The sequence below is a fragment of the Apodemus sylvaticus genome, chromosome 4, assembly GCF_947179515.1.
Source record: "Apodemus sylvaticus chromosome 4, mApoSyl1.1, whole genome shotgun sequence".
In the NCBI taxonomy this organism is placed as follows: domain Eukaryota; kingdom Metazoa; phylum Chordata; class Mammalia; order Rodentia; family Muridae; genus Apodemus; species Apodemus sylvaticus.
Window position 1 is genome coordinate 8,000,998 of NC_067475.1, and position 27,962 is coordinate 8,028,959.

The following is a 27,962-nucleotide window of genomic DNA, read 5'->3' on the forward strand; positions in this document are numbered from 1 at the left end:
TCCTGGGTCTTCAATTCTATTCCATTGATCAACATGTCTGTCTCTGTACGAATGCCATACAGTTTTTTTTTTTTTATCACCATTGCTCTGTAGTATAGCTCGAGGTCAGGGATGGTGATTCCCTCAGTTCTTTAATTGTTAAGAATTGTTTTCTCTGTCCTGAGCTTTTTTCTTTTTCCGTATGAAATTAAGAATTGTTCTTTGCATGTCTTTTGAAAAATTGTGTTGGAATTTTGATGGGAATTCTGTTGAATCTGTAGATTGCTTTTGCTAGGATGGCCATTTTTACTATATTAATCCTTCCAATCCATGGGCCTGGGAGATCTCTCCATTTCTGAGGTCTTCTTCTATTTCTTTCTTGAGAGACTTAAAGTTCTTGTCATACAGGTCTTTCACTTGTTTGTTTAGAGCCACACCAAGATATTTAATATTTGTGGCTATTGTGAAGGATGTTGCTTCCCTATTTTCTTTCTCAGCCCATTTATCATGTATATAAAGGAAGGCTACTGGTTTGTTTGAGTTAATTCTATATCCATCCATTTTGCTGAAGCTGTTTATCAGCTGTAGAAGTTCTCTGGTAGAATTTTGGAGGTCACTTATGTATACAATCATGTTATCTGAGAATAGTACCTTGACTTCTTCCTTTCCAATTTGTGTCCCCTTAACCTCTTTTTGTTCTATTGATCTAGCTAGAACTTCCAGTACTATATTGAATAGATACGGGAAGAGTGCATATCCTTGTATTGTCACTGATTTTAATGAGTTTGTTTCAAGGATATCTCCTTTTAATTTGATATTGGCTGTTGGTTTGCTGTATATTGCTTTTATTATATTTAGGTAAGGGCCTTGAATTCCTGATCTTTCTAATACTTTTAACATGAAAGGGTGTTGTATTTTGTCAAATGTTTTTTCAGCATCTAATGAGATGATCATGTGATTTTTTTCTTTGAGTTTGTTTATATAGTGGATTATGTTAATGGTTTTTTCATATATTGAACCAACCTTGTATCCCTGGGATGAAGCCTACTTGATCATGGTGAATGATTGTTTTGATATGTTCTTGAAATTGGTTTGCTAGAATTTTATTGAGTATTTTTGCATTGATATTCATAAACAAAATTGGTCTGAAGGTCTCTTTGTTGGGTCTATGTGCGGTTTAGGTATCAATGTAATTGTGACATTATAGAATGAATTAGATAGTGTTCCTTCTGTATCTATTTTATGGAATAGTTAGAGGAGTATTGGTATTAGCGCTTCTTGGAAGGTCTGATAGAATTCTGCACTAAAGCCCTCTGGCCCTGGGGGTTTGGGGGTTGGGAAGTTTTTAATGACTTCTTCTATTCCCTTAGGGGATATGGACCTATTCAGCTAGTTCACCTGCTCTTGATTCAGATGTTTGTCTTTCTTTATATTCATTTGCTTCTGTTTTTGAGTCATAGTTCCCATACCTGCTCTCATCTCTCCTACATTGCTTCTGTCTGTGAATCTGTCTAAACTGACTTTATGTAGACACATGTTACCTAAAGGAGAGTGCTTGTAAGAGTGCTTGGAAATTCAAATAAAACATTTCTGAATAAAGTTTCAAAGAGGCTTCTGGTTAACAGAGAACCAGGAATTTTGCAAGATCTGCCCTGGGTAGCCTGGAAATGTGCAGACCACACTATCTTTGAGCATGTGGTGATGGTGACATCACAGGCGAGGCTGACATCACAGATGAGGCTGGCATTGCAGGCACACACTTTCATGTCCATCCCATCATCATCTCTTCATGTATGTTTCTCATTGATTTTAAATTAACAGTGCGTTGTCTGGTTTCCCTCCTCTGAGTGTGTTTGTATTTAAGACGTGTATCAGAAGAATCTTTAAAGTATTAGTTATTGAATATTAGAACAAATTATTGAAGCTATGCACCAGTTCTTCTTGTCTGGAAATGTTTTGGAAGTCTGGGGTGGAGGGTGGGAATTGAACCCAGGGCCTGACGCAAACTAGGCAAGTGCTCCACACTGAACTATATTCCTAGTCCAAAAGTTTAGGATTTTTTTAATTTAAAATAAATCTGTCACATGCATTAGACACTTAATATTTATAAAATAATCTTATAATAAATGAATAAATAGGATAATAATGGATTGAGATCCCTGGCAGATCTTGCTAAATTCCTGGTTCTCTGTTAACCAGAAGCCTCTTTGGAACTTTATTCAGAAATGTTTCACTTGAACTTCCAAGCAGTCTAACAAGCACTCTCCTTTAGGTAACGCATGTCTACATACAGTCAGTTTAGACAGATGCACAGACAAGTGATGTGGGGGAGATGGAAGCAGGGGAGAGAGGAGATGGAGGGCAGGGGAGGGGAGAAGGGAGGGGAGGGGAGAAAGGAGGGGAGGGGAGAAGTGGTGGGGGGAAGAGGAGAAGGGGAAGGAAAGGAAGGCAGGTAGAGGAGGGAGGAGAGGAGGGTGGGGGAGAAGAGGGGCAAAGAAGGGAGGGATAGCTGGGGGAAGGAGAGGGGAGGGGAGGAGAGCGGACTTGGCAGAGAGGAACAAAGAGGAGGAGTGAGGGAAGCAGCAGAGCAGGGGAGAAGCAGAGGAGAAAGGAGGGGAAGGAGGAGGGAAGGGGAAACAGAGGAGAAGAGCAAATGAGAGGGTGAGGAGCCGGTGGGAAGGAAGGGGAGGAAAGCTACAGGAGAGCAGAGGAGAGCGGAACAGAGAGGAGAAACATTTGGAAAGTTTTGTGTTTTAATTTCATATTAGTTTTCCCCAACTCACTCATATTTCCCAACAACAAGAAAAGAAAAATGCAGCAAGTTAATGATGGAAGTCCCCTGCCACAGGGAGTGACTGATCACCCTCTGCGCTCTAGCCCTCTCTTAGGGCACAAAGAACAAGGTCACAGCAGCTGCCGCCAGGGCCAAGCATCACTTGGGAGTCTCCGTCCAGTTCAGTCACCAGCGCAATCTGAAAGACCTGTTCTTAGAATAGCCGTCGACTGACAGAGCCTTGGAAAATTACCCACTTATTAATGAGACAGCAACCAAAGATTAGCTCGCCAGAAATCACTGAGGGGTGCATTGAAAATGGCCATCAAGAATGTTCAGAAATAATTTCTTTGATTTTCATAAAAGTAGCATTTTTGTTCAGCACTGCTGAACATTACAGACTCAACTAGCATGAAATGTGTTAAAAGAACATGTCTGTGCAGGTGTTGCTGATGGGGGGCCACACTGTGACACTTGAGCTAATTTTCATGTTGAGCCTTAGAGCTACAGGGCAGAGTCAAGACCAGCCTGGGCAACTTAGTGAGACTGTGCCTCAAAATATAAAATGTCAGAGCCAGGATATAGCTTGATGGTAGTAAGCTGCCTGTCAGACCCAGTGTCATAGGTTCAGTTCCCAGTGCCTGGCCCTTCTACCCCAATGCCTCACATGAGACATCGCTCTTAGGAATATAAACCAGCAGTAGCAGAAGTGTCTCATCTTACATAACACAGTTAATGTCCAAGGCTCTGCTATTGCTCTTCTGAGGACACTGGGGGTTGCACTCACTAACTGGTGTGGGATCTCTGGCTGTCCACAGAGGTAAACCCTGAGAAGGAGTCAGTATCCAGTGGGCAGATACACAGGAGAGCTTAAGACTGTCAATTCCCATCCTGTGTTCTAGGAATAAATTATTCCCACCTTATGCCTTAGCAAAAAATGTTTTTATTTTATGTATTGCTTGTGTGTGTGTATCTATGTGTATGTGATGGTGTGTGTGAAAGAGAGTGTGTATGAGTATGTGTGTGTGTGTGTGAGAGAGAGAGAGATAGTATATATGTGAATGTGTGAGAGAGAGGTGTGTGTGTGTGTGTGAGTATATGTGAAAGAGTATGTAAGAGTGTATTGTGAGTGTGTGTGTGAGTTTTGATCCTTGGGACCCACATGTTGGAAGGAGTGTGTGTGTGAGAGTATATGTGTGAATGAGTGTGTGAATAGAGGTGTGTGTGTGTGATTGTGTTGTGTAAGAGTGTTATGTGTGTGTCTATGTGTATGTGAGTGTGTGAGAGTGTGTGATAAATGTGTGAGAGAGAGTATGCATGTGAGTGTGTGAGAAAGGTGTGTGTTTGGGTCTATGTGAGAAGAGTATGTGTGAGTTTATTGTGAGAGTGTATGTGAGAGAGAGCGGTATGTGTGTGTGCACACGTGCCTGCCACAGAATGTGTGAAAAGGTTCAGAGAACATGGAGTCAGCTCTCCTTCCAACATGTGGGTCCCAAGGATCAAACTCAGGCTATCAGACAGGGCAGCAAGTGTTTTTGCACACTGAGTCAGCTCCAACCCCTGTTCTAAAATCCAAAATCTATCAAGCTATATATTAGATCTTTTGGGGTTAGAAGAGCCAGGCACTGGGAACTGAACCTATGACACTGGGTCTGACAGGCAGCTTACTACCATCAAGCTATATCCTGGCTCTGACATTTTATATTTTGAGGCACAGTCTCACTAAGTTTCCCAGGCTGGTCTTGACTCTGCCCTGTAGCTCTGGGGGGCCTTTAGCATGGGGTCCTCCTGCCTCAGCCTCCCTAGAAACTAGGGGATTCCAGGCCTTTGTCACAGACCTGGGTCATTACTTGAGTTTCACAGGAGAGCAAAGCTTTCCCTTACATAATCCAGTGCAATGTTTAAAGGCTGAGAGATGGGGTGTGGAGTTGAATCCTGATGCCACATGTTATTGTAGGAAATATTAAGAGTTAGCTATGCTTGCAGATTGAACAAGTAGGGAAAAAATGAATGTATCTCCTTCACTGGTGTTAATGAGCAGAGTGGACACGGCCTTTCCTCAGTCGGGAATGGTCTGACGGTCTTTCATGAATTTCTTTGGAGAGAGCACTTGTTCTTGAGTGCACAGTAAGCATCCAGTGTGCACTAGCTTCAGATACAACTGCGGGAAGCGCGCATCTGTTGCTAAGTGTCACCATCTTCCAGACACAAATCAGGGTAACGTATACATAAGAACAAGAAAGTAGGAGGCTGGAGAGACGGCTCAGCAATTAAGACCACTCGGTGCTCTCAAAGACTTCAGTTACCAGCACCCGTGGCAGGGAGCTTACGGCTGTCTGTAAGTCTAGCACCGAGGGATCCAAGGCCTCCGGACTCCCACGTGGGTGCATCACATGCACATATCCATATGCAGACACGCATGTCTGCTCATAATTTAAAATAATAAAGATAAATCTTTTAAAAAGGAAAAGACATGACATATATGATATATAGATATCGATATAAATTGTTATATATATATATATAACTTCCAAATCCTTCATAAACTCTAATAATGTTTCAAGTGAATTTTCCATTCAGTAAGTTAATAGAGCTATACGTAACTTCACACCTAATTTCTCTTCTTATTGTGTCAGTTTGCACTTAATATACCTTTGAGTTTCATCTTCCTCTGAGAAATGCATTTCATGATCTGAAATGTACTTTTGGTTTTACGGATTTCTCAGCTTCCCCAGTATCTGCCTCTGCACGAACACAGCAAGCTCTGGTGCATAAAGCCAATATGTAGACTGAGTTGGTCAGAGGAGGGCATCTTTCTGGTATTTCCTGCTGGGCCTGTGCACTTCTTAGGGTCTTCTGGGTAGTTTTGCTTCCTTGAATTTATCTGCACAGCAGACCGTTTGAATCAAGCTGGCAGTCCCATCCCAAGGACAATCACTGTCAACATTGTGGCTTTAACTGTTCAACACTGGTGAGGACGTGGAGACAGGCTGGCTCAGAAACTGGCTGGATGCTGTTGCCAAATCTGCTAAGGAAGATCACTATGGTGACGGCAGCATCACTTGGCATTAGCATCCCGTTCTTCCACCATTTCTATGTGTTGTTTTCTTTGTCTTTGGTCTGATCACCAAGTGTCACCGGCCTCAGTACCAAGGTGTCCCTACGGTGAGCACCGAGAACCAGGAAGGTGAGACTCAGCCACAGAGGCAGGGAGCCCTGGCACGCTGCCCTGGCTTTCTCTCCCCTTCAGCATGACACAGTCTTTCTGGTTTTCTTTTATTTATTATCTTTTTTTTTTTTGAGACAAGCTCTCCCTGCACAACCTAGGCTGCCCTTGAGCCTGAAGTCGGCTTGCCTCAGCCACCCCAGTAGCTGGGGCTACAGGCAAGCGTCCCCACGCCTGGCTGGCCCTTAGCTCAGTGTCAGGGCTGACCGCCTAATGCTATTAGAGGCTACCTGTCGTTCTTAGTTGGTGATAAAATGAAACTCTCGGTGACTGTTCATTGGAACTCTCCTCAGAAGGGGCCTGTCACCATGGACAGCCCAGGCTTGCTGGCTTTCCGGAATGTTCTGCTAACCTCCACTGTCTGCCCCTGCTCTACCATTGGCCCCCGCTCTATTACCTTCCTAGAACCCCAACTTTTAGGTCATAATAGTGAGATATGAGCAAATATTAGAATGAATAACTAAGCAAATAAGCTAGATTCCTAAATAACCAAGTTCATGGCGGGAGAAGGTGTCCGTGGGGAAAACATCCTCATAAATATGCATTACTTGCTTGCTGTCAATATGATATCTATCAAACAACATCTTTAATTGTCTCTTTTAAATCCCCGCATGTTGGGGTCCTAACGTACCCTGGCTGCTTTTATTGGAGGAGCTCGGCACCATTAAGCCACAGGAATGTATTTTTCATAAACTAACATTGATGGTTATACTTTTAAACCACCAAGGATGTGTTCCAGTCAGCGGACATGACTAATCTGACTTATGGCTGACTGTGAAAGGGATGGTATCCTAGGTAACAGTGCCCTAGTGCAGTGAAAACAATGTGTGTACATTTGGGGCTGGAAGGGAACTATAGCAGGGTCCTAGAAATGATAGGAAAGAGTGTCTCCAAAGAAAACACCCAAACTATCAACAATAAGGTCTCATATACTGTTACATCGTAACAAAGCAGTGTCTGTTTTTTATGTTTAATCATAGCAACGCCTTTAGCTTCAATGACTCGGAGTCTTCACTGACCACTCACTCTGTACCTAAGTCCTTGTCAGCAGCAGTTAAAGCCAGTGTTGAAGAGCCGGCCTCAGCAATCTGGTTTCTGACGAGATTCCCCAGTTCAAGGCCTGCCCCATTCAGTGCGGCCGCTGTTGAGGCTCCGTCTGTTCTAACTGGCCTGACCTTGGTGAGCCAGATTTTATTTAATCCACACGACTGTGACCATCCTCATGGTAGAAATGCATTTCTTCTTTGAAAAGACTGGGGAGAAAGTATCAACTGACTCGGGTCCCCCTTTTACTTCCTTATTTTGGAGGCACTTTTGCTTATCACGATGATCTTTTAATTAATAGCTTTAAATTGACAAATTAAAATTATACATTCCTCTTGTTATATACGAAATGAAATTTCGAAATACATATCCATTGTACAATGGCTGGGCTGAGCAATGTGAGACACATTTCCTCATGTCTGCATCAACTTTTTTGGTGCTGTGTTCAAAATGACTGCCAGCATGGTAAGCAGGGGTCGTGGGGGGGGGGGATGGGGGAACACACGGACACGGACACACTCACTTTGTTGTGCAGTAGAACTCTTCCGCTTATTCCCCCTGGCTGAGCTGCTTTACCCCTGGAGTGGCCGCATCTCCACAAACGGCCTCTTAGTGCTCTCTCTTCATCCTAGTCACAGCATTTAAAATCAGGGGAAATGTCTGATTCCTCTTTTTTAATTACCAAGGCCTAATTCTTAGTTGTTGCGGGGCGGTGGGGGGTGGGGGGGTAAAAAAGACCGCCAGCACATTCCTGCTAGTGCTGGCAGGGCAGGGCAGGGCACTAGTGGCAACCTGCAGACCCCACACCAGGCCAAAGGGCTCCTGCCAGCCCGCCAATGGGCCTGCGAACTCTCTGCGGGTTAGGCCCGCGCTCCGTGATCTGACGGCCTGCCGCCCCCTTTTTAGCCCCCGCTCAGCCAACTCTCCGGTGGGGGGGGGTCCCGCGAGTTCATCTCGCTTCCACACATCCCACGGGCTGCCAGCTCACTCCCCAATTACCCGGTAGAAGTATGACTCTTAATGCTTGATTAGTTTGCCAGTTAGATTTATGTATATTTAAAATCTCAATTCCAAGATGCCAATGCAGCAATTTTAGAGCCAATTGATAATAATAATAAAGGCTTTATCACAATATTCTAACCTTTTGATAACACCACGTCAGACTTTTTTTTTTTTTTTTTTTTGGTTTTGGTTTTTTTGATTTTTGTTTTTTTCGAGATAGGGTTTCTCTGTATAGCCCTGGCTGTCCTGGAGCTCACTCTGTAGACCAGGCTTGCCTCAAACTCAGAAATCCGCCTGCCTCTGCCTCCCAGAGTGCTGGGATTACAGGCGTGCGCCACCACCACCCGGCCATGCTACCATGCTATTTCGATTCTCTTCTCCTCTTGCCACCTCTGACCCAGCAACTCCTAGCTCCGCCTCCCTTTTCCTGTCCAATCACAGGTCTTCCACTGCCCTAATGGACATGGAAAATCCTGCAACACTTACCTGAAATAATCAGACACAGGAAGGAAGTAAAATAACACTATTAGGCAACAGAGCCTATCTGCAGCCCACCTCCATGCCAGAGGGACCTGAGTTGATGAAACACAGGGACAACAGGGGTGGGAAAGCACACGACCTTGCTGGGGAACTTTGTTTCCAAACTACACATCTTAATGGTACAGAGTTCCTTAGAAAAAAGATTTAGTTATCATATTTGTATTTATGTGTAAGTGCATATGTGTGTGTGAGGGTTCCCTGGAGCTGGAGCTATAGACAGTTCGGGGCCAGTGACATTTGTGCTGGGAACCAGAGAGCAGGAAGCACTCAATCGCTGAGTTATCTCTGGCCCTGAGAACCCCTTTTATCTTGTGTGGAAGAGCAAGATCTCAAATCTAGACATTAAGACCAAGACAAGCCAAATGACGGCCTTCAACCCTAGTTCATCCCCCAGTCTCAGACTGTGCCACTGTTGCCCCAGAAATGTGGTTCCAGACAGTGCTGTGGAGGAGGAGACAGAAACAGGAGCCAGTACACAATGCACCAACACTGGCCTTCAGAATCTAGTTCAGCACATCCTCCTGGCTGTCCAGAAGGCAGCCAGTCAAGACGAGCAGCAGAGGGGAGAGATGGGGTGACCCTCCTCTCCAGACAAGATGCCCCTCAGCTTGGAACTGTAGCACACCAAAAGGCCTTGCTCCCACCAGCCTCCCTCACAGGCTTTCTTCCTAAAAGTGAGGAGGCTGGGAATAAGGGCGCCTCCTGCAGAGAGCAGTGCTCTTCCCACATTGTGTCCTCTCTTCTAGGACTGAGAAACTTAACTGCTGAGGCCTCAGGTTAACCGAGGAAAGAGGACAGACAAAGAATACAGCTGACATGACTCCATATTTCCCACTGTCCCAGATTATCTGTCCCAGTGCCTAGAATCTTCCAAATTCAATTTGGAAAAATTAACCCAAGACATTAATTACTTGCATCTTCCTGCCCAGAAAGAACGGTGGCCGCAGTTGTCTCCCTTAGAGAGAGAGGATGGCATGGGCTGCAGCTGCTCTGCTGAGGGGCAAACCATTGTGTGTGCTGATTCCTGAGGCTCACAGGGCTCAGAGCCTCCTGTGACTCTCCTGGTAGAGCTGGCTCTCCTTGTGCGGTGCCCTCCTAGTGTTCTTGTGTGATTCTTCGATTAAGGTCTGTCTCCTCCTCCTGGTTAAGCTCCATCAGACTCAGGATACATTTAGTGTGCGCTTATAGCTCAGTGTCGGTACCCAAAGTGGATCTCATCAATACGAGGTACAGAAGCTACGAGGAAGGTGGTAGACAGGTGATACATACATCCTCTAGCCACCACATCCCAGCCAACCTGGGGCCTTTCTGATCTCTGTACCTTTACCATTCTGGTCGGTGTGTAGTTTCCACTTGAATTTTCTGAGTTACTAAGATTGTTTTTTGGGGTTTTTTTTTTTTTGATACAATATTGCAGACATTTCCCATTGGGGAGATGACATTTTTTTTCTAACCTTAAGAGTTTAGTCAAATAAACTAATATGAGGTAAATTCACTCATACATTTGCTGCCTGTCACATATGTGGTTCTGGGTTTCCAAGAAACTTTGCTCCTCTTGTCTCTCCACATTTCTCGCTAAATTTCAGGGATAACTTTGGTTCCGCAATCCCCCAACCAAAAAAAAAAAAATGCTGACAGTAAGGAATGACATTGATCATCTTGGAAAGACTTGACATATTTTTTTGATCTCCATGTTTATGGCCATGTTGCATGTCTAATTTTATTTAAATACTTGGTGTCTGCCAAGATCAGTGTAGTGTTCTTTTAAACTGAATATTGTTTGTCTAATGTGTATGTATTTGTGTGGATGAATGTCTACGTGTGCGACAGTACACACCTGGAGGCCAGAGGACATTAGAGCCATGTTCAACACCAAGGATCACTCTCCAGTCCTCAGGCTTAGCAACAGGTGCCTTACCAACCACCCCACTGTGGTGTTGCGGACCACCCTTCACTAGCTTTATTTTAAAACCCGGGTAATAAAATGACTTCTGTTACAGCTGCTGTTTAACTAGTATGGATGATACAATGTTGCCAGGTTTGTTCCCTGGCCCTGTGGAAACTGCTCAGAAAAGATATCCATGTTAAAAGATGGTGAAGGATATGGCTCAGTGGCTGACAGTGCTTGCTGCAGAGGATGGGGACTGAGTTTATATCCCCAGTACCCACGTAAGACTTGGACACAGATGTTCAGTGCCAGCACTGGAGCAAAGCCAGGACAAGAAGACCTGGGGTTTGCCAGCCACTGTCTTAACTGAAAAACAGCAGCTCCAGTGAGAGATTACATCTCAAAAAAAGAATAAGACAGAGAGTGACAGAGGAGGATGCTGGCCTCTGCACCACGCCCAGCATCGTCCTCTGACCTCTGTACCGTGGTGCATAAGTACATGTACACACACATGTGCACATGCACACATGCACACACATGTGCACACATGTGCACATGCACACTCACACATGCATACACATATGCACACATGTGCATGTGCACACATGCACACTCACACATGCACATACATGTGCACACCCATACATGTATGCACGTACATGCACATTCATTTGCACACTCACACATGTATGCACACACACATGCACACACACAGGGGAGAATGAACACACATATGTGCACACACTCACAATGAAGTTACACACTGAAGAGATGGCTCAGCGAGTAAGGGTACCTGCAGCTCTGTCCAGGGCATTTGTGTTTAACATGCAAAACTCGCATACAGAGATAAACATGCAAAATTTTTTAATGAAATATTTTTTTACAAGATGATAAAACCCAGCTATCAATCAGCTTTCCTTTCCTAGTGATCTGATCCGCCAGCTGTGGAGCAACACAGAGGTTTTCATTCGTAAATGTTTCATGTGTGGGAGAAGCCTTGGTAGAACGGGAAGGCAAACAAGCCCCGTTAGAAGCAAGACCTCAGGGGGAGCCCCGGGTACACCCCTTAGTCATCGGGGCCTGGAACAGGCAGCGCTTGGGCAGAGTACACAATGTTCCATTTTAAAGCCATTCGTCATCAGAGTGCAGATGTTTGCAGGTTTGGGGTTAACGCAGGCTGGCTAGCTCCCGTTGCCTGTCCACCTCTCACTTTATCCGACTCCAGTTTCTATTTCAATGCTAACTGTGCTTTTGCTTCCTGATTTCTGACAGTGTAGCAGATCCGATTTAGGAGTCGAAGATTTCCTAATACAGCTTCATAAACAACAGGGTGGAGAGTGACCCTGTTGGGTGAGAGAGTATTAAAACTGAATTTCCTTTTGAGCCTGACACTGTGAATGTATTTTTTTGCATGTACAAAGGCTGATTCCTCTGAACAGAACTAAGAGCTTAAAATGGATCCTGAGAGAATGAAATATCCATGGGATTCGGGGGGAAGGACTCACTGACTTAGTCCAATGGGAGAAACAGGATCAACCATTTCAAATTTTACTGCCGTGTAGACAAAAGCGGTGTCTCTGTTTTCTTTCTCGCGTGTTTTTGTATCTGGCTACTCCTTCAGTCAGTCAGCACACACTTCCCTACAGCAGGGGTTTGCCAAGGACTGGCTGGTTCCTCCTGTTTGTTGAGGCAGCCCTCCCCTGCATGTCAAGTCAACAATCCCTAAGGGTTTCACATCTTCTGAAACACAGTTGCTACCAGAGAAACTGAGGCGCCCTTTGGGGTTCTGTCTCACTGATCAAAGAACCCAGAGATGGACTCACAAGGAAGCTCCAGGATGATTTTATGACGTTGTGGGGAAACCGAGTACAGGTTAGATGAAGAACCTGACAGCCTCTGGGAAGGTCCACAGAGAGTCAGGCCTTTCAGGTGTAGGACAGCAGTGCGCAGCTTGTTAAGAAAGAAAAAGGGAATACCAGGACAGGGACGCAGGAGAGGGTTCATTGGGCAATAGGGGGAGGGGAGATGGGTTATGAGACTCTGGAAGGGGGGAACCAGGGAAGGGGACAACATTTGAAATGTAAATAAAGAATATATCTAATAAAAAAAGAAAGGAAAAGGGACATCTGGGTTCTTTCCAGCTTCTGACTATTATAAATAAGGCTGCTATGAACATAGTGGAGCATGTGTCCTTCTTACATGCTGCAGAATCCTCTGGGTATATGCCCATATGAACCAACCCGTACCCCAGAGCTCCCAGGGACTAAGTCCAACCAAGTGCACACATGGAGGGACCCATGGCTCCAGCTGCATAGGCAGCAGGGAGTGGCCTTGTTGGACATCAATGAGAGGAGAGGCCCTTGGTCCTGTGAAGGCTGGATGCCCCAGTGTAGGGGAATGCCAGGACAGGGAAGCAGGAGTGGGTGGGTTGGTGAGCAGGGGGAGGGGGCATGGGATAGGGGGTTTTCGGAGTGGAAACCAGGAAAGGGGATAACATTTGAAATGTAAATAAAGAAAATACCTAACTAAAAATGAAAGAAAGGAAGGAAGGAAGGAAGGAAGGAAGGAAGGAAGGAAGGAAGGAAGGAAGGAGGGAAGGAGGGAAGGAGGGAGGGAGGGAGGGAGGGAAGGGGCGCTGTGCTGTCTGCCCTCCTCTAGCTCTCCTCAGGCTCTTCTTCCATTTGAGAGCTTTCCAGCCTCCCTTGCACACAGTTTTATTTCACATGGCACAGAGTGTGACTTTTTCTACAATGGTGTCTGCTTTTTGGGGGGTGGGGAGAAGCACAGCGAGTTACATACTTTTCTCTCCCAGATGGAGTGCTGTTGGACACCATGAGGCCCAAGCAAGTGAAGGACCAGGTGGCCTTGCTGGTCTTAGCCCGGCCACCGGCAGCTGGGGTCAGGTTGCCCACTACCCTAGCTACTGGGCTAGCCTTGGCTGTTCTAGGCTCTAACTTTTGTTTTGTTTTGTTTTGAATTCACAGTCATAGGCCTTTCAGTGCACATCAAGGAAGACAGTGAAGTAATCACAGTTATAAAATTAAGTAAATTAGCAATTTCAATTTAAGACAGTTTTTCTCTATACTGACCTTCCACTCATGAGAAAAAAATTACATATATATATCACTCCACTTTTTGATAAGTCTAAAGTGACCATTTATAAACTCTACTAATTTAAATATCAACCTAACAAAATGCAATTTTATTCAGGGTGTACAATAGGAATTCGAAGCTGTCTCTGGAACACAGAAACCAACCACAAGGCCAAGTACAATATGTAAAGCTGCTTAGGACCTCACTCTGCCACAGAGGGAAGCTTCTGCAGTACACTTGGACCAAGGTCCCAAGCCTGTGAGCACCAGCCAGTGGGCTGGCATAGGGAAGCAGTGCAGGAATTTAAAGCCACAAGATGCTTTCACTTGTATCTGATGCTGACCTGGTACTGACCCGGTGGCTCAAGGATGTTTCTTTTCCCTGCATTTTAATACGTAGCATTATCAAAAACAAACTTGATATAGTGTAGTTTGTTTGTCAATGATTGCCTTCTTCCTGCCAGGATGTGGTGGCTCACATCTTTAATCCCAGCACTTGGAAGGCAGAGGCAGGCAGATCCCTGAGTTCAAGGCCAGCCTGGGCTACATAGTGAGTTTCAGGACAGTCAGGGCTACACAGAGAAACCCTGCTTCAGAAAGCAAAACAACAACATCAACAAAAAGTTCCCTTCTTCACTTAATTTACTTCAAGTAGTTTTAAATGTGTCTATTGTTACATCTTCTAAGGATGAATATTACATATAATAGTAAATACAAATTTTATAGTACAGTATTTTAGAAAATAGAGTTTTAGCTTCAAGTGATCTCCTGATTGCATGTCACAAAAACCACAAGTGATTTTTCTAAATTGTTAAGGTTATTTAAAAGCAGTTTACATTATTGGGGTGTATTTATCTATGTATGTCTATGGTATATGTATGGATATGCTTTTGTATGTGTGCATGTGGAGATGGTGCACGTGCACACACACACACACACATGTGCGCGTGTGCATGCACGTGTGTGTGTGTGTGTGTGTGTGTGTGTGTGTGTGTGTAAGCCAGAGGTTAGCCTCATCAAGGGTCTTCCTCAGCTTATATTTTATTTTTGAGGCAGAGACTCACTGGCCCTGAGCCTCTGCCTCAGCTGCTCTGACAGACTAGGGAGCTGCAGCAGTCCATGCCTCCTGCACACTAGGATAGCAGAAGGCATCGATCAATCGATCGATCTATCGATACCCGGCTTCTACGTGGGGCTCTGGGGATCTGATCTAGCAAGCCCTTCACTCACCAAGCCGTCACTGCAGCCACACACGGGTCTTGTTTATATTTTTTTTGTTTTTAAAGGGGGAATGAATGCTAAATTACTGTGTTCAAATTCTCCCCTTTATTTAAAAAAAAATGGGTTCAGAAAGACTGAAGTTTGCCTTAGGACAGACATCGGACTTTGTGACAAATTTAGAAGTGACAAATTCTAGATTAGTGGCTCTCAACCTGTGGGTCGTGACCCTTTTCACAAGGGTCACATATCAGGGATCACGAATGCCAGATATTCACATTATGATTCAAAACAGTAGCAAAAATTAAGTTATGAAGTAACAACAAAAATAGTTTTACAGTTGAGGGTCACCACATGATGAGGAACTGTATTAAAGGGTCACAGCGTTAGGAAGGTTCTGAACCACTGTCCTAGATGGAAACTAAAGACAATCTCATCTGGATACATGCTCTTAGACCCCTTCCCTGATGCAGGAGTGACCAGGCACTGGGGCACTAGAGGGAGGGCTGAAGGGCTCTCAGACACAAACCAAGAGGTGTGGCGATCCCTGGAACAGAATGGAGGCTGGTGAGGGTCACAGGTGTCTATTAAGGCTTCTAGTTCAGAGATTTAAGAAAGGGGCATTGCTACCAGAAGGATGGGAAGGAGGGAGAAGAGAAAGAGGGAAGAGAGAGGGGTGGAGGGGAAGGAAGAGGGGAAGGGAAGGGGAGGGGACAGAGGAAGGGGAAGGGGAGGAATTTTACTGTGACATGATTGAGGTAGGAAGTACTAAGGTCAATTTTGGACCTGGCTGAGTCACAAGTTACACTAAGACTTCTAGAAAGAACTGTCACAAAGACACTTGAAAACACCAGACTGTTGAAAGTCAGTGAGAAAGTGTGTATCTGGAATCAGTGTGGGGTGTAGATAGAAACCAAACAGGAGAGCCACTGGAGGAAATCAGGCCTAGAGAGGTGGGAACAGGATTGGAGGCCTGGAAGGCAACATGCTTGGGTGTTTGAGAGGAAAAAATATTATAGAAAAAAAAACAACAAAAGGAAAAAATACATCAGAGGTGACCCGGAACCACACAGGAAAATCAAGAGCCAGGGAGCATGGCTAACGTTTTGAATTTGTTCTGGGTGCTTCGGGATAACACAGGGACATCCATTCACACATCCATATTGGCTCATGAGGACCAAATGCTTGGTCGTTCAAATCTTGTCCCACCATTTGGATGTTAGGTCCTGACACAAATACTTCCATCCTCCCGAGTCAATTGTCTTTTTCTTCCTTAGAAAATTATTTTATGTTCTCTATGTGGATGTATATATAGATGGATGTGTATGTGTATGCATGTGTGTGTATGAGTGTGCATGTGCTCGGAATTGGGTGCATGTGTGCATATGTGTGTATGCATGTGTGTATATGAGTATGTTCTCGATTACCTAAAAAGTGGTTATTTTTTAAGCTATATCCACATAACTCTTTGGTAGTTCATGAAGGACTCTGGCCTTCTGGTGCTGTGTGACAGGGAAAGGAAGAGGTTACAGGCCAAACAGAGCAAGACTCAACTTTGACCTCAGTGACTATGTGAACTCTCAGAGCTCTGGATTCTCAAAGCCTTGTTCTACTGATGTACAAAACAGACCTGACGTGTATTGCCTTGTAGAATTCTATAAAGCATATCATATTATCAGGAAGTAGTTTAGCTTCAGGCCTTTAGCATACAGTAGCCAGTTGTATGTATTTAACAGTAGCCAGTTGTAAAATACCAACAGATAGCAGTTACAGTGGACGCATGAGTTTGCTGCAAATACCTGGAGCCCAGTGATCATCTCTCCTCTAACATCAGGCTGTGCATGTTCTAGCAAAGGTCAGCCTGAAAATGTACATGAGCACAGACCGAAAATGTGTTTTCTGAAGTGTAAAGGGCTACCATGTACCGCCACGTGGGATAGGCTGTCAGTTACGGGGACGGCAATAAGACAAGGCAGTCGTGGCCTTGTATACAGAGCAGCTCAGGAAATCAGCTGGAAAAGACAGAAAGAGCCCAGGGCGTGGCGATTACAACAGACCCATGGGACTTCTGCTGCTGCAAGTGTGTGTGTGTGTGTGTGTGTGTGTGTGTCTGTGTGTGTCTGTGTGTCTGTGTGTCTGTGTGTTGCTTGGCATCACAAACACCTGTGTACCTGTCTGCTTCCCTCAGATCTGCACCCCTGACCTGGTGGTGTTCCTGGCTTGTGCCAACCAGAGGCTCAAGGAGAGACTACAGAAGCGTGCGGAGCAGCAGGGGCGGCCAGATGACAACCTGAAGGCCACCCAGAGGAGACTAGTGAACTTCAAGCAGAACGCCGCCCCACTAGTGAAGTACTTCCAGGAGAAGGGGCTCATCATGACTGTAAGTTGGCTTCATGGGGGCAGGACATGGGGCAGCAGGAGAAGGGCTTTCAGACCTCCAGCCAGCCACACTCTCTCTTGGAAATGCTCTTGATGTTAAGGAGTGCCTTTGGGGCCAATGTGCAGGATCAATTTAAAAGGGGTGTTTGTTTTTTAGTAATATCCCTTGATTTAGCCAGAATGATGTTTAAAACCTTGCATTTCAGTTGGATTTTTACGCAAGAGGATGAGTTAGCCTTGTCTCCAGTGCTGTACCCCCTGAGTTTAGAGTGTTTGTGGCAACAGTCTGGGTAGTTTTAAGCAACTTGTGCACACTTCTCTGTTTACCGAGGCCTCATGACATCAGCAGACAGCAGTGGGTGTGGTGTGGAAGGAAATTTGATTTTTAAGTTGGACTTGTCGCGTACTGTAGAAGGTCACAGGTCCTGACTCTGTGGTGAAGTTCTCTGATGGTTCGTCTTGTAAATGAGAGCTCGGGTTGAAATGGGAGCGCCCATCCTTCTGCTCCTTTACAGAGCGCACGCATACACCCGAGTGTCAATGTAAGCGTTTTCCTGCGTTCTCGGTTGGTTCTAAGCTCGCTAATATTCAGCGTTCCGGTGAAGGACGACACTGGGTCTTCAGGCCCTTCATGTTTGCGTGTGAGCCTCAGAGGTGAAGGACAGCCTGACAGATCTGACTCGTGTTAAGTCACAGCAAAGACAGAGACCATGGGCCATAAGGCAGTTCCTTATGCCACAAGAGCCACAGTGTCTACCTGGCAGCTGGTCTATGGTAGGCAGCCTCAGTCCTCTCTTTCCTGCCCTCTCTGCCCCTTTGCCTCAGACTGAGAGTTCTTGCCTAGTGAGCTGGTGTATTCCACTGGGAATCTGGTGAAAATGACGTCCACCCATCCCTTGTATTAAGTTTGTATGTCACAACTGTAGGCACAGATACAGACCTACAGATGCCTGGGTGAACTAAGATGCCCTGAGCTGTGGTGATTGGATAGTAATCTCTTTGCAGTCTTCATACTGTGATTTGTGCTTTAAGTCAGAATTGTAAATCTGGTCTGGAAACTTACCATGCCAGAGGTCATTTATTTTTTCGCTTAAAACAGACACTGAATTCTAGGAACGATTCGGGAACATTGGGGTGAATTTTTCTATGATGTGTGTGTGTGTGTGTGTGTGTGTGTGTGTGTGTGTGTGTGTGCAGTGTTTTTCTCACCAATTAACAGTGCTGATTTCTGCCTCATGCATAATAAAAGAAATGAACCCCACAGACGAAATCCCAACTGGAAGAAACAAAGCCAGAGTTTTAATTGGTATGTACAAGGCTTAAAGGTATTACGAGCTGTCCTGATGACTCTCTGCCTCGCACGTTCCTCGCAATCTGGGCAGATTTCCCAAACGAATGCAGAGTGAGGAGCGCTAATTTACTAATATTTTGCACGGAGGTGAAGTGCCTCTGCCTGTAATTGAGGGAGGCTGTGACAGTAGGGTGGGCAGCCTGTGACCTCACTGTCGTAGTCAAACAAGTCCTAAGATGAATGCCTCTAATTGCAGGAGAAAGCTTGCCTTGCAAAGTCACCTTTTGGAATCCAGGGGACACAGGCTGAGCTCCCAAGAGCATAATTTGAAAAAGAAAAAAGAAAAAGCAGCCTGCCAAAGTTATAAATACTGTGTGCTGAGACACACGTTCTCTCTCAGCCCTGGGATCACGGAATTCGATGGCACTCCTGTTGTTAACGATGAGCTAAATAACAAAACGGCCATCTTTACTCATCACAGACACGCTAAGATTATAATAAAAATCTGTTAGTTGATAGGTTAGACTCAAGGTTTTCCTTTTCTCTGCCTGCCCTTCAGTCCCTGCCCAAACTTCTACCCGCCACTTCAGACAGACTCCTGTATTTACTAAGTAAATATTCACTTAGAAGTCACTCTGCTAGTTGTTAGGGGTGCAGGTGAGGAGTCGTTTGGTGGGTTAGAGTGATTACTGAGTTCTCGCTGCTCCTGTCCTCATTAGTGTTTTCTTGCTGTAATAACCACCATAACCAAAAGCATCTCAGGGAAGAAAAGGTCTATTCTGTCCTTCAGGTCACAGCCATTGTAGAGGGAAGGCAAGGTGGGCACTTGAAGTGGAAACCACAGGGAAATGCTGCTCTGGTCTGCCTTCTCAGACTGCACAGCTCCTCTCTCTCTCTCTCTCTCTCTCTCTCTCTCTCCTTTAATCTTTTTTTCAGTTCAGTTGTTATCACCCTCCCATTCTGACCTCCAACATTTCCTCATCCCATTCCTCCTCCCCCTTCTCCAAGAGGATGTCCACACACCCCCACACCCATAAACCCTTAGCCAAACAACTAAAGGGCATAGAGACAGTATCCATATTAACAAAATCAGAAATGAAAAGGGAGGCATAACAACAGAAACTAAGGAAATTAAAAAAAGAAAAAAAAACATTAGATCCTACTACAAAAACCTATACTCAACAAAACTGGAAAATCTAGATGAAATCAATTATTTTCTAGACAGATACCATATACTAAAGTTAATTTAAGAGCAGGTAAATTATCTAAACAGGCCTATATCCCCTAAAGAAATATAAGAAGTCATTAAAAACTTCCCAACCAAAAAGAGCCCAGGGCTTTAGTGAAGAATTCTACCAGACCTTCAAAGAAGAGCTAATACCAACACTCCTCAAACTATCCCATAAACTAGAACAGAAGGAACGCTACCTAATTCATCCTATGATGCCATAGTTACTCTGATACCTCAACCACACAGAGACCAGACAAAGAAAGAGAACTTCAGATCAACTACCTTTCGGATCAGCAGCCTAGGGATGGTACTGCCCACAGGGGGCCTAAACCCTTCCACATCAATCAGCGATCAAGAAAATGCCCACACGTGTCCAGAGGGCAGTCTGAGGGAGCACTTTCTTACTGAGATTTCCTCTCCCCAGGAATGTCTAGGTTTGTGTCAAGTTGACAATAGCTAAGACAGACACACAGAACCCCTATATAAAGTTAGGTATGGCTGAGATTATATGTAACCCCAGCGCTGGGAGTGGGACAGAGACAGGAGGATTGCTAGAGTTGGCTGCTCGGTGGGCCAGCCAGCCTCGTTAAAAAACAGCAAACTTCATGTGGTTTAGTGAGGAGCCCTTGTCTTGAAAGAATAAAGCAGAGAGCAATAATGTTGGTCATCTGACGTCCTCCAGGTGCACAGCACATACAACCATGCACATACATGTATGCACCACACACATAAAAAATAAAATGAGAGTAAAGACTTTCAGTTTCTTCCTTGACTGTTTCTAGCTCATAGAACAGTGCTTGCCCATGACACAGTATGTTCCTAGTACGTGAAGAGTATATAGTTTGTGGGCAAACATGTATGAAACACGCTGTGAACCGAATAGGAGGATGTTCAGGAATCCCTCGCGTACTTTTTCATTCTGGGGAATTGGATTCCCTGTGATGAACAGAACAGACTTTCTCCCCCTCTGCGCAGAAGGATTAAGTGCTTGCCTCCTGAGGAAGCAAGAGGAGAAACTTCCTGTGTTTCTCTTAGGTCCCTGAAGGTCAAAACCTTATACGAAACCTCAGCTCTGATGCCATGTAACATCCTAATAGCCATGTACCTTTCGATGCAGGTACAGCGAGAGAAAGGATGTGACATGGTGACGTGGCAATGTAGAGACCACATTTACACACACACCAGACAGCTTTACGGCATGTCTTAGGTGCCAGTGGCATCCCGTAATGGACACCTATGTGACCTGCAGACTGCATGACCCTCTCTGTAACCCACACACCTTACCTGTAAAGTGGAGCTCACCCTCCATGCTGCCCCACTGTGCTTATGAGGAATACGGCATGTGTGTACAGGACAGTGTGTATGTGTGTGTGTGTGTGTGTGTGTGTGTGTGTGTGTGTGTGTGTGTGTAAAGGGTCCACAGACTGTGGAAAGAGTCAATTGGCAGACTGACATCACCGCAGGATTTCTGCATCTCTTCCTTTCTCTTCTACACCCCTCCCCTTCCCCCTCCCCAGTGCTCATTTTCTGGGATCTGAAACTCTCACTCTTAAGTCTATTTCTTTTGAGGAAACTGCTGTTGTTCCCCAAATGGATGTTCTTGACAAAACCCCAAATTAATAATGTAGGGGTCTAAAACTTCAGAGTCACTTATTCTTTCCTTTTAAATGTGCCTATTGATGAATTAAAAATGTTGACCCAACAGCTTTGTTTTGTGGTGCCCAGGATTGGACTACGGGCCATGTGTCCCCAACCAGGATTGTTTTAAACAGACATATCATCTACAGAAACAAGATGTGTCTGAATAATGTAGTTGAATTGTAATGAGCATCAACTGATCCTTTTTTTCCCCTACTTCTTCATCGACTGTATATCTGTTGGGAGCTGGGACTGAAAAGAAAATCTAGTAGTCAGAAGCACGTGGACAGTGTGCCTCTGCTCATCAGGTTCTTGTCAACATCCTTGCTGTCACACTGAGGAACTCTGCGATCATTTCATTATATGTCCGGGCATGCATATATGTCCAGGCATGCAGTCTTGTTTGGAGGGGAGGCTAAGGGGGGAGAGGGTGAATTTAAATGACAGGAATTCAGAAGTATGGCATATTTTTGTGGAATTTTCTTCAATGTGTTGACCTTCGCTCACCATAACGTTAGATGTAATTTCTCACCTTGGTTTTATTGATCCTTACGTTTGATTAAAGAGTTAAAAGTTGGGCGTTCCCAAGGCTTGTGAAATGTTTTTCATGAGGATTTGGTGTATTTAGAATTAGAGAAATTGGTTATTGATGTTATCAGAGTGAGCTGAGTCTCATGGTATTTGGGGCACTTGGATTTATGAACTGTGTTACTATTGGATAATAAGTTCCCTTTTATAGATTTCTGAAGTCTCAATACAATGCTAGCTATTATCTAAGTTTTAAAAGCTTAAACAAAAAACAAATTAGTTTTTGTTTAAATTATCATTGGTCAAGAAGTCCTTGTAACTTTGTTTCTTAGCCTTTGTGATGTCAGTGGTCAAACCCACTGCCTGTGGATGCTGGGTAAGAGCTCTACCACAGAGACACTTCCAGCCTAGTTCCATATATGTATATATATGATGTATATATATATATGTATATATATACATATATATGTATATGTATGATGTATATGTATATATATGATGGGCTGACTCTAAAAATGTATGTGCAAGACTGCTTCATTTTTAAAGAAAAAACACTTAAGTGCCTATAAATTGAAGGGTGAACTACAATGTCTGCATTGTTTTCTAAAATGCACCAAAGTTTTGTGCCTTTGGGCATTTCACTAAGCTGGAAAGACAAACCACTCAGCAGCATTGAACAAGATATTCTTCATATGGCTGAAAATTGGTGAGAGGGCTCAGCCAGGAAGGGCACTGGCTGCTAAACTCACACCCTAGTTTCAGTTTCAGTGATGAAAGGAGAGAACCTAGTCTCCCCAGTTGACCTCTGACCCCCACTGCATACCATGCTGTGCATACACACACACACACACACACACACCAGAGAGAGAGAGAAAATAAGTAAAATATAATTTTAAAATGTTTATTTTTAAAATTGTGTGAGAATCAGCAAATGTCCGCGGTCTGCTTTAGATCGTGAAGCAATCCTATGGCCCTTTTCCCTGTAGACATTTCATAAGAGGGGATAAGAGAATGCAAAATTTTAGAATAAGAAGTAAGCTGTAGTTGTAAAATGTATGAAGCAGCCTCTTAATTTATATCAGAGAACAGCGTTGGAGTCCTTCAGATAATGAACACATGAGCTAAAAGGTATTAAAAGCAAGATTATTTCTGACTCAGCAACACCAGCTTCCCTAAGGGCACGGACAGGTTGTTAGCTAGAGTCTGCATCCTCTCATTTCAGTAATTATATCATATGATGTTGGGAGCTTTGGTTTTACAGAGTGGGAATATAATGGAGAAAACCAATCTATTGCTGGTATTGTTGAAGTGAATTTACTTATTTATTTATTTATTCATTTATTCATTTATTTTTCTTTGAGGTGGGGTGTCATGACGTTCAGGCTAAACTTAGACTTGCTACAAAGTGGAAGATGAACTTGAATTCTGATGTGTATTAGTCAGGGTTCTCTAGAGTCACAGAACATATGGGTAGTCTCTATATAGTTAGGCAGTTTGTTGATGACTTATAGTCTGTAGTCCAGCTCTCCAACAATGGTCAGCAGCAGCTGTGAATCGAAGTCCAAGGATCTAGCAGTTGCTCAGTCCCACAAGGCAAGCAGGCAAGAAAGAGAGAGAGTCTTCCTTCTTCCAATGTCCTTAAGTAGGTCTCCAGCAGAGGGCGTGGCCCAGATCAAAGGCATGTGTGTCACCTCGCCTTTAATCCCAAATGACCTAGAACTTGGCGATCTCCTTGTCTTAATCTTCTGGAATTCATATTCTTCAAAATCTCCATGCCAAGATCCAGGTCAGAAACTTGTATCTCTGAGCCTCCATATTAGGATCACAGGTGAGCCTTACAATTCTGGATTGCAGTTCATTCCAGATACAGTCAAGTTGACAGTCAGGAATAGCCACTGCACGATGCTCCTGCCTTCACTTCCATAGTGCGGGTATTATAGGCATGTACCTATACCATACAGCATGCTCACCTGCAATAAGAAATGTAGTATGTGGGACTCAAGGCCTATTGAATGTCAGAATGTCAGGCAGGGACTCTACCAACTGAGCTACATCTTGATCCGCTGAAATGGATATTTTCAACATGTACACACTCTTGTTCTCTTGCTCACATCATTTTCTCTTTCTCTCACACACACAGAGAGGCAGAGGGAAATGGAAAGAGAGAGGGAAAGATAGAGGAAGAGAGAGTGGCTTTACTCTGTGGCTGGGGGGACACTCCATCACCACGTAACACCAAGCAGAACATGGAGGACACACTCCTGACAAAGGTATACTACTGGATAAGGGTATGTCGGGGCGGTGGGGTGTTTATGTCCCCTGAGGCTATGACGTGAACACAAGCCTCCTCTGTGCACTGGGCACTGCCCCAGAGCCCAGGAAACTCTGTGTCTGCTTTCTTCGTCTTCCCTGCATCCCCCCTTTCAGTTAGAGGATCTCCCTACTACACATTTCAGATTCACCCCTGAGACTGTCTGTGATCCCCATCGCACCAGAGACGGCTTCCCTGAAGAAAAGTAAACAGGAGCCTTAACTGAATTTAGACTGAGACAATGAATAATTATTCTTAATGAACTTTGAGTTTCATGGGAACCATCAATAAGATTCAAAATGCAAGTGCACTGATGTAGTTTAATGTAAAATGTCCCCCATGGGTTTGTGCATTTCAACACCCAGTCCCCAGCTGGTGGCACTGTTTGGAATTGGCACAGGACCTTAAGATGCTTCCTAGAGGAAATTTGTCACTGGGGCCGAGCTTTGAGGTTTTATAGCCTGGTTCTCCCTGCCAGGCAGCCCATGATCACCCAGCCATACCTTACCCCGTCATACCCTCTAGAATTGTAAGCCAAAATGTACCCTTCTCTCCCCCTCACTTGATTTTTGTGAGGTGATCTATCACAGCAGAACAGTAACTGATACTCTTACCCCGAAACTGTCGGCGCTCCGCCTCCTGTGGATAGCACCACTCCACTGGCGTCATGGCAGAATGAAACTGAAACGAAAACAGGCCACTTATAAAGAAATAAATCCAAACGAACAGTATTACAAGCGACAAACAGTGAGGAGACTCAGCAGCTGCCTCATCTCACGCAGGCCAAGGACCCGCTGGCTGGCATCTTGCTCAAACAAACCCACTCTCCCAAAATTACTAGGAGGACACTTTGGTCATGCTTCTCAGTAGGTGGAGATTGATGGATCTGCAGCGTGTAAGCTGCTGTTTCTTTTCAGTACTGTGGCTTGTTTTCTCTTGTTTAAGTATCCACTGTCATGAAACAAAAGAGCTCCTTGTTCCTATTTGTGAACTTAACTGAGAAGAGTATCGGAGAGGAGTTTCTAAGGTGACTCAATTAGGCTATGGAGTTACTCTGAAAGAGATGTCGAATACAATGTTAACTGTCTAGATCTGCGGCCACTGCCTGGGCTCCCCTTCATTCTGAACATGACTGGGTTTAGAATCACTGAAGAGATACAGTTCTGGGCACATCTGTGACAGTGTTTCCAGAGAAGTTTAACTAGGGAGGGAAGACCCACCCAGCATGTGATATCATCCTATGGGCTGGTGTCCTGGACAGAATCAAGGAGACAGGGGAAGAAGCCAGCTAATGCCCGAATGCACTGTCTGCTTCCTGGCTGCTCCTCGGATGCAAGGTGTTGCAGTCACGTGCTCGTGAACCAGGAACTCTGCTGCGGGAATTATTAAAAAAACGAATCTCTGCCAACTCTCCATGGGGGCTCTGGATCGTGGCAGATTCTCTGGAGCTGTTGGTCTCTTGGCCCACAAACTCTCCAGCCCTACGGGGTCATAGGGCCTCCACTGGGCCATTTCACTCAGCCGTCCCTCTGTTAGCCATTTCTCCAGCGGGGGACCCCGAGTTCCTCTCCCTACCATGTAACGTCCCACGTCTCACCACCCAATTATCTGGTAAAGCACTACTCTTAATGCTTAATTAGTTAGCCAATTAGATTTATGTATATTATAAACACAATTACAAGAGGTCAATAAAGTAATAACAGAGCCAATTAATAGAGGTAAAAGTTTTCTCCCAAATTTCTAACCTTTTGATAACTTAACGTCTGCCGACATTCCTTCTCCTCCTACACCCGTGCGCCTCCTCCACAACCCCTAGCTCCGCCCCCTACTTCCTCCGTCCAATCACCCTCTCTGTACTGACGAAATTGGAGAGGAAAATTCCTACAACACAATTCCATCTCCCCTTTGCCACCAGGATGCCATCACCAGTGATTCCTCTCAAGCCGTGAGCCTTTTCTTAAATCCCTTTCTATTATACATTTTATCGTTGCAACAAGAAACTAACGCATCTCTTCAAACTGTATTTCAGTGGCGCAAACTATTTTTAAATGTAGTATACTAAAACCTCAGGACTTTAAGGGGTATTGCTGTGTGGACAATGAGAATTTGTCAAAGCCTACAGGTGTGTGTGGGTGAGTGGCCGTCTGGTTAGAGAGTGCTACCGCAGGAAAGAGTCATTGCTGCTTCTGGAGGCCCCGTCTCTCTGTTGCTCAGCGACCCCTTTCCATGGACCAGCCTACACAGGTGCTCATAAGCGTGATTTTAAGAGGGCCAGAACAGAATCGAAGGGTGAATCCGATATTGCGTGCTCTGAACAGTTAAGTAAGACTTCACTTTCATTTCTTCATCCTTTACATTAAAAAGTAAATCAAAAGCCCTGGACAGTGAAGCCATTTGTGCACAATGTTGCCATTACACACAGCAGAGCAAGAGCCACAATCCCGGTGTGTAAATTATGTGTATTTCTAAACAGCAACAGCATGAGACGAGCAAGCAGAGACTGTATTTATAGCTCGCGCCGTTCGATCTCGGCAAGAAGCACGTGTCCTGACGTCCTCCTCCCTTCCTGAGGCTCACACACTGCCAGCTTCTTCACACTTCATCGGCAGAGAGCAAGCCAAGTGACTCAGTGAGGCTGCCTCCTCTCAGACAATGAAGCTGGAAGTCAGTGCCACCCTGTTGCTGGCTCCTGGTGAGAGGGACGCTGGGATTGAGTTCAGCATTCTCAGTGTGTTGGGCTGCACAGGTGATGGAAGGAGCAGCTTTCAGAATAAATCACTCTTCTGTTGATTTTATTGACACAGACACTAGGAAAATCGAGTCCAGTAGCCTTGCTGATGTTTTTCAGTTACCATATGTGCAAGGGAAGGCATTAGTAGAACTATGAAGCAAATGGTTTGGAATAGTCAAGGGACTGGCGGGATTATTCCATAGCGCGCACTGCCATGTTGGTGGTTCACAGAGGTTATAACTCCAGCTCCAGGGGGCCAGTGTCCTCCTCTTCTGCCTTCCTCAAGTGCTCACACATACCTATACACAGATACACACACACAGACACACACACTCACACAGACACACACACTCATACACACACATACACTCTCACACACACACTCTCATACATACTCACAGACTCACACACACACACACACACACACAGACAAGTATAAAATCTTTTTTAAAAGGCAATATTTCAGGGACACATAGGAAAGATTTATACTGATAGAATTCCAAGTCTAAACCCTAAGCACTGTTGACAACGTCACTGTAACAATGTTTCCTTAAGGCTTATGCTATTCCTATGGAACTGACTTTGACAACAATTCACCTTTGAAATTCTTTTTATAGTAAAATGGATTAATAAGGAGTTAATAAACACATGTCATGTCAGGCAAATGGCTTTATATAAACTTCTTTTTAAGCTACACAATTCCTGATGTGAAACACACACACACACACACACACACACACCTGGTTTGGCCTCAAGATGATAGTGTAATAAAGACAAAAACTTTGACCATCATCTGAACAAACATTCCAGACTTTGAGAGTTAAGTCTAGATTTACTTTCAAATGTTACACTAAGCCTGGGTAGACAGCTCGGTTGGTAAAGCTCCTGCCACCCAAGCGTGGGGATCTGAGTCTCAGAACTGAGCAGCAGTGAGTGTCTGTGGTGGACTGACTGAGAAACCAGGCTGTCTCTTCCTTTGCTGCCTTGCATTGACCGACATGTGATCAGTCCCTCTGGACCCCTGCAGTCATGCCTGCTTTTCCCAGGTGATGGACTTTATCTCTCCGGAACCATAGGCCAAAATAAATTCT

At 44.7% G+C, this 27,962-nt stretch overlaps 1 protein-coding gene and 1 long non-coding RNA gene across 4 annotated transcripts in view; one reads left to right on the top strand and one right to left on the bottom strand.

Annotated features, from left to right (window-relative positions):
* Positions 1-27,962, top strand: part of Ak5 (adenylate kinase 5) — a 201,232-nt gene that overhangs the window by 41,657 nt on the left and 131,613 nt on the right. For both annotated transcript variants that reach the window (XM_052178928.1, XM_052178929.1), the window contains exon 6: positions 16,951-17,142. In XM_052178928.1, the coding sequence (XP_052034888.1) occupies positions 16,951-17,142 (192 nt within the window). The remainder of the gene's footprint in view (positions 1-16,950; positions 17,143-27,962) is intronic.
* LOC127682552 (uncharacterized) overlaps positions 22,753-27,962 on the bottom strand; it is a 31,021-nt gene continuing 25,811 nt past the window's right edge. For both annotated transcript variants that reach the window (XR_007977389.1, XR_007977388.1), the window contains exons 3-4: positions 24,755-24,821; positions 22,753-23,799 (exon numbers count right to left, since the gene is read on the bottom strand). This is a non-coding gene — a long non-coding RNA (uncharacterized LOC127682552). The remainder of the gene's footprint in view (positions 23,800-24,754; positions 24,822-27,962) is intronic.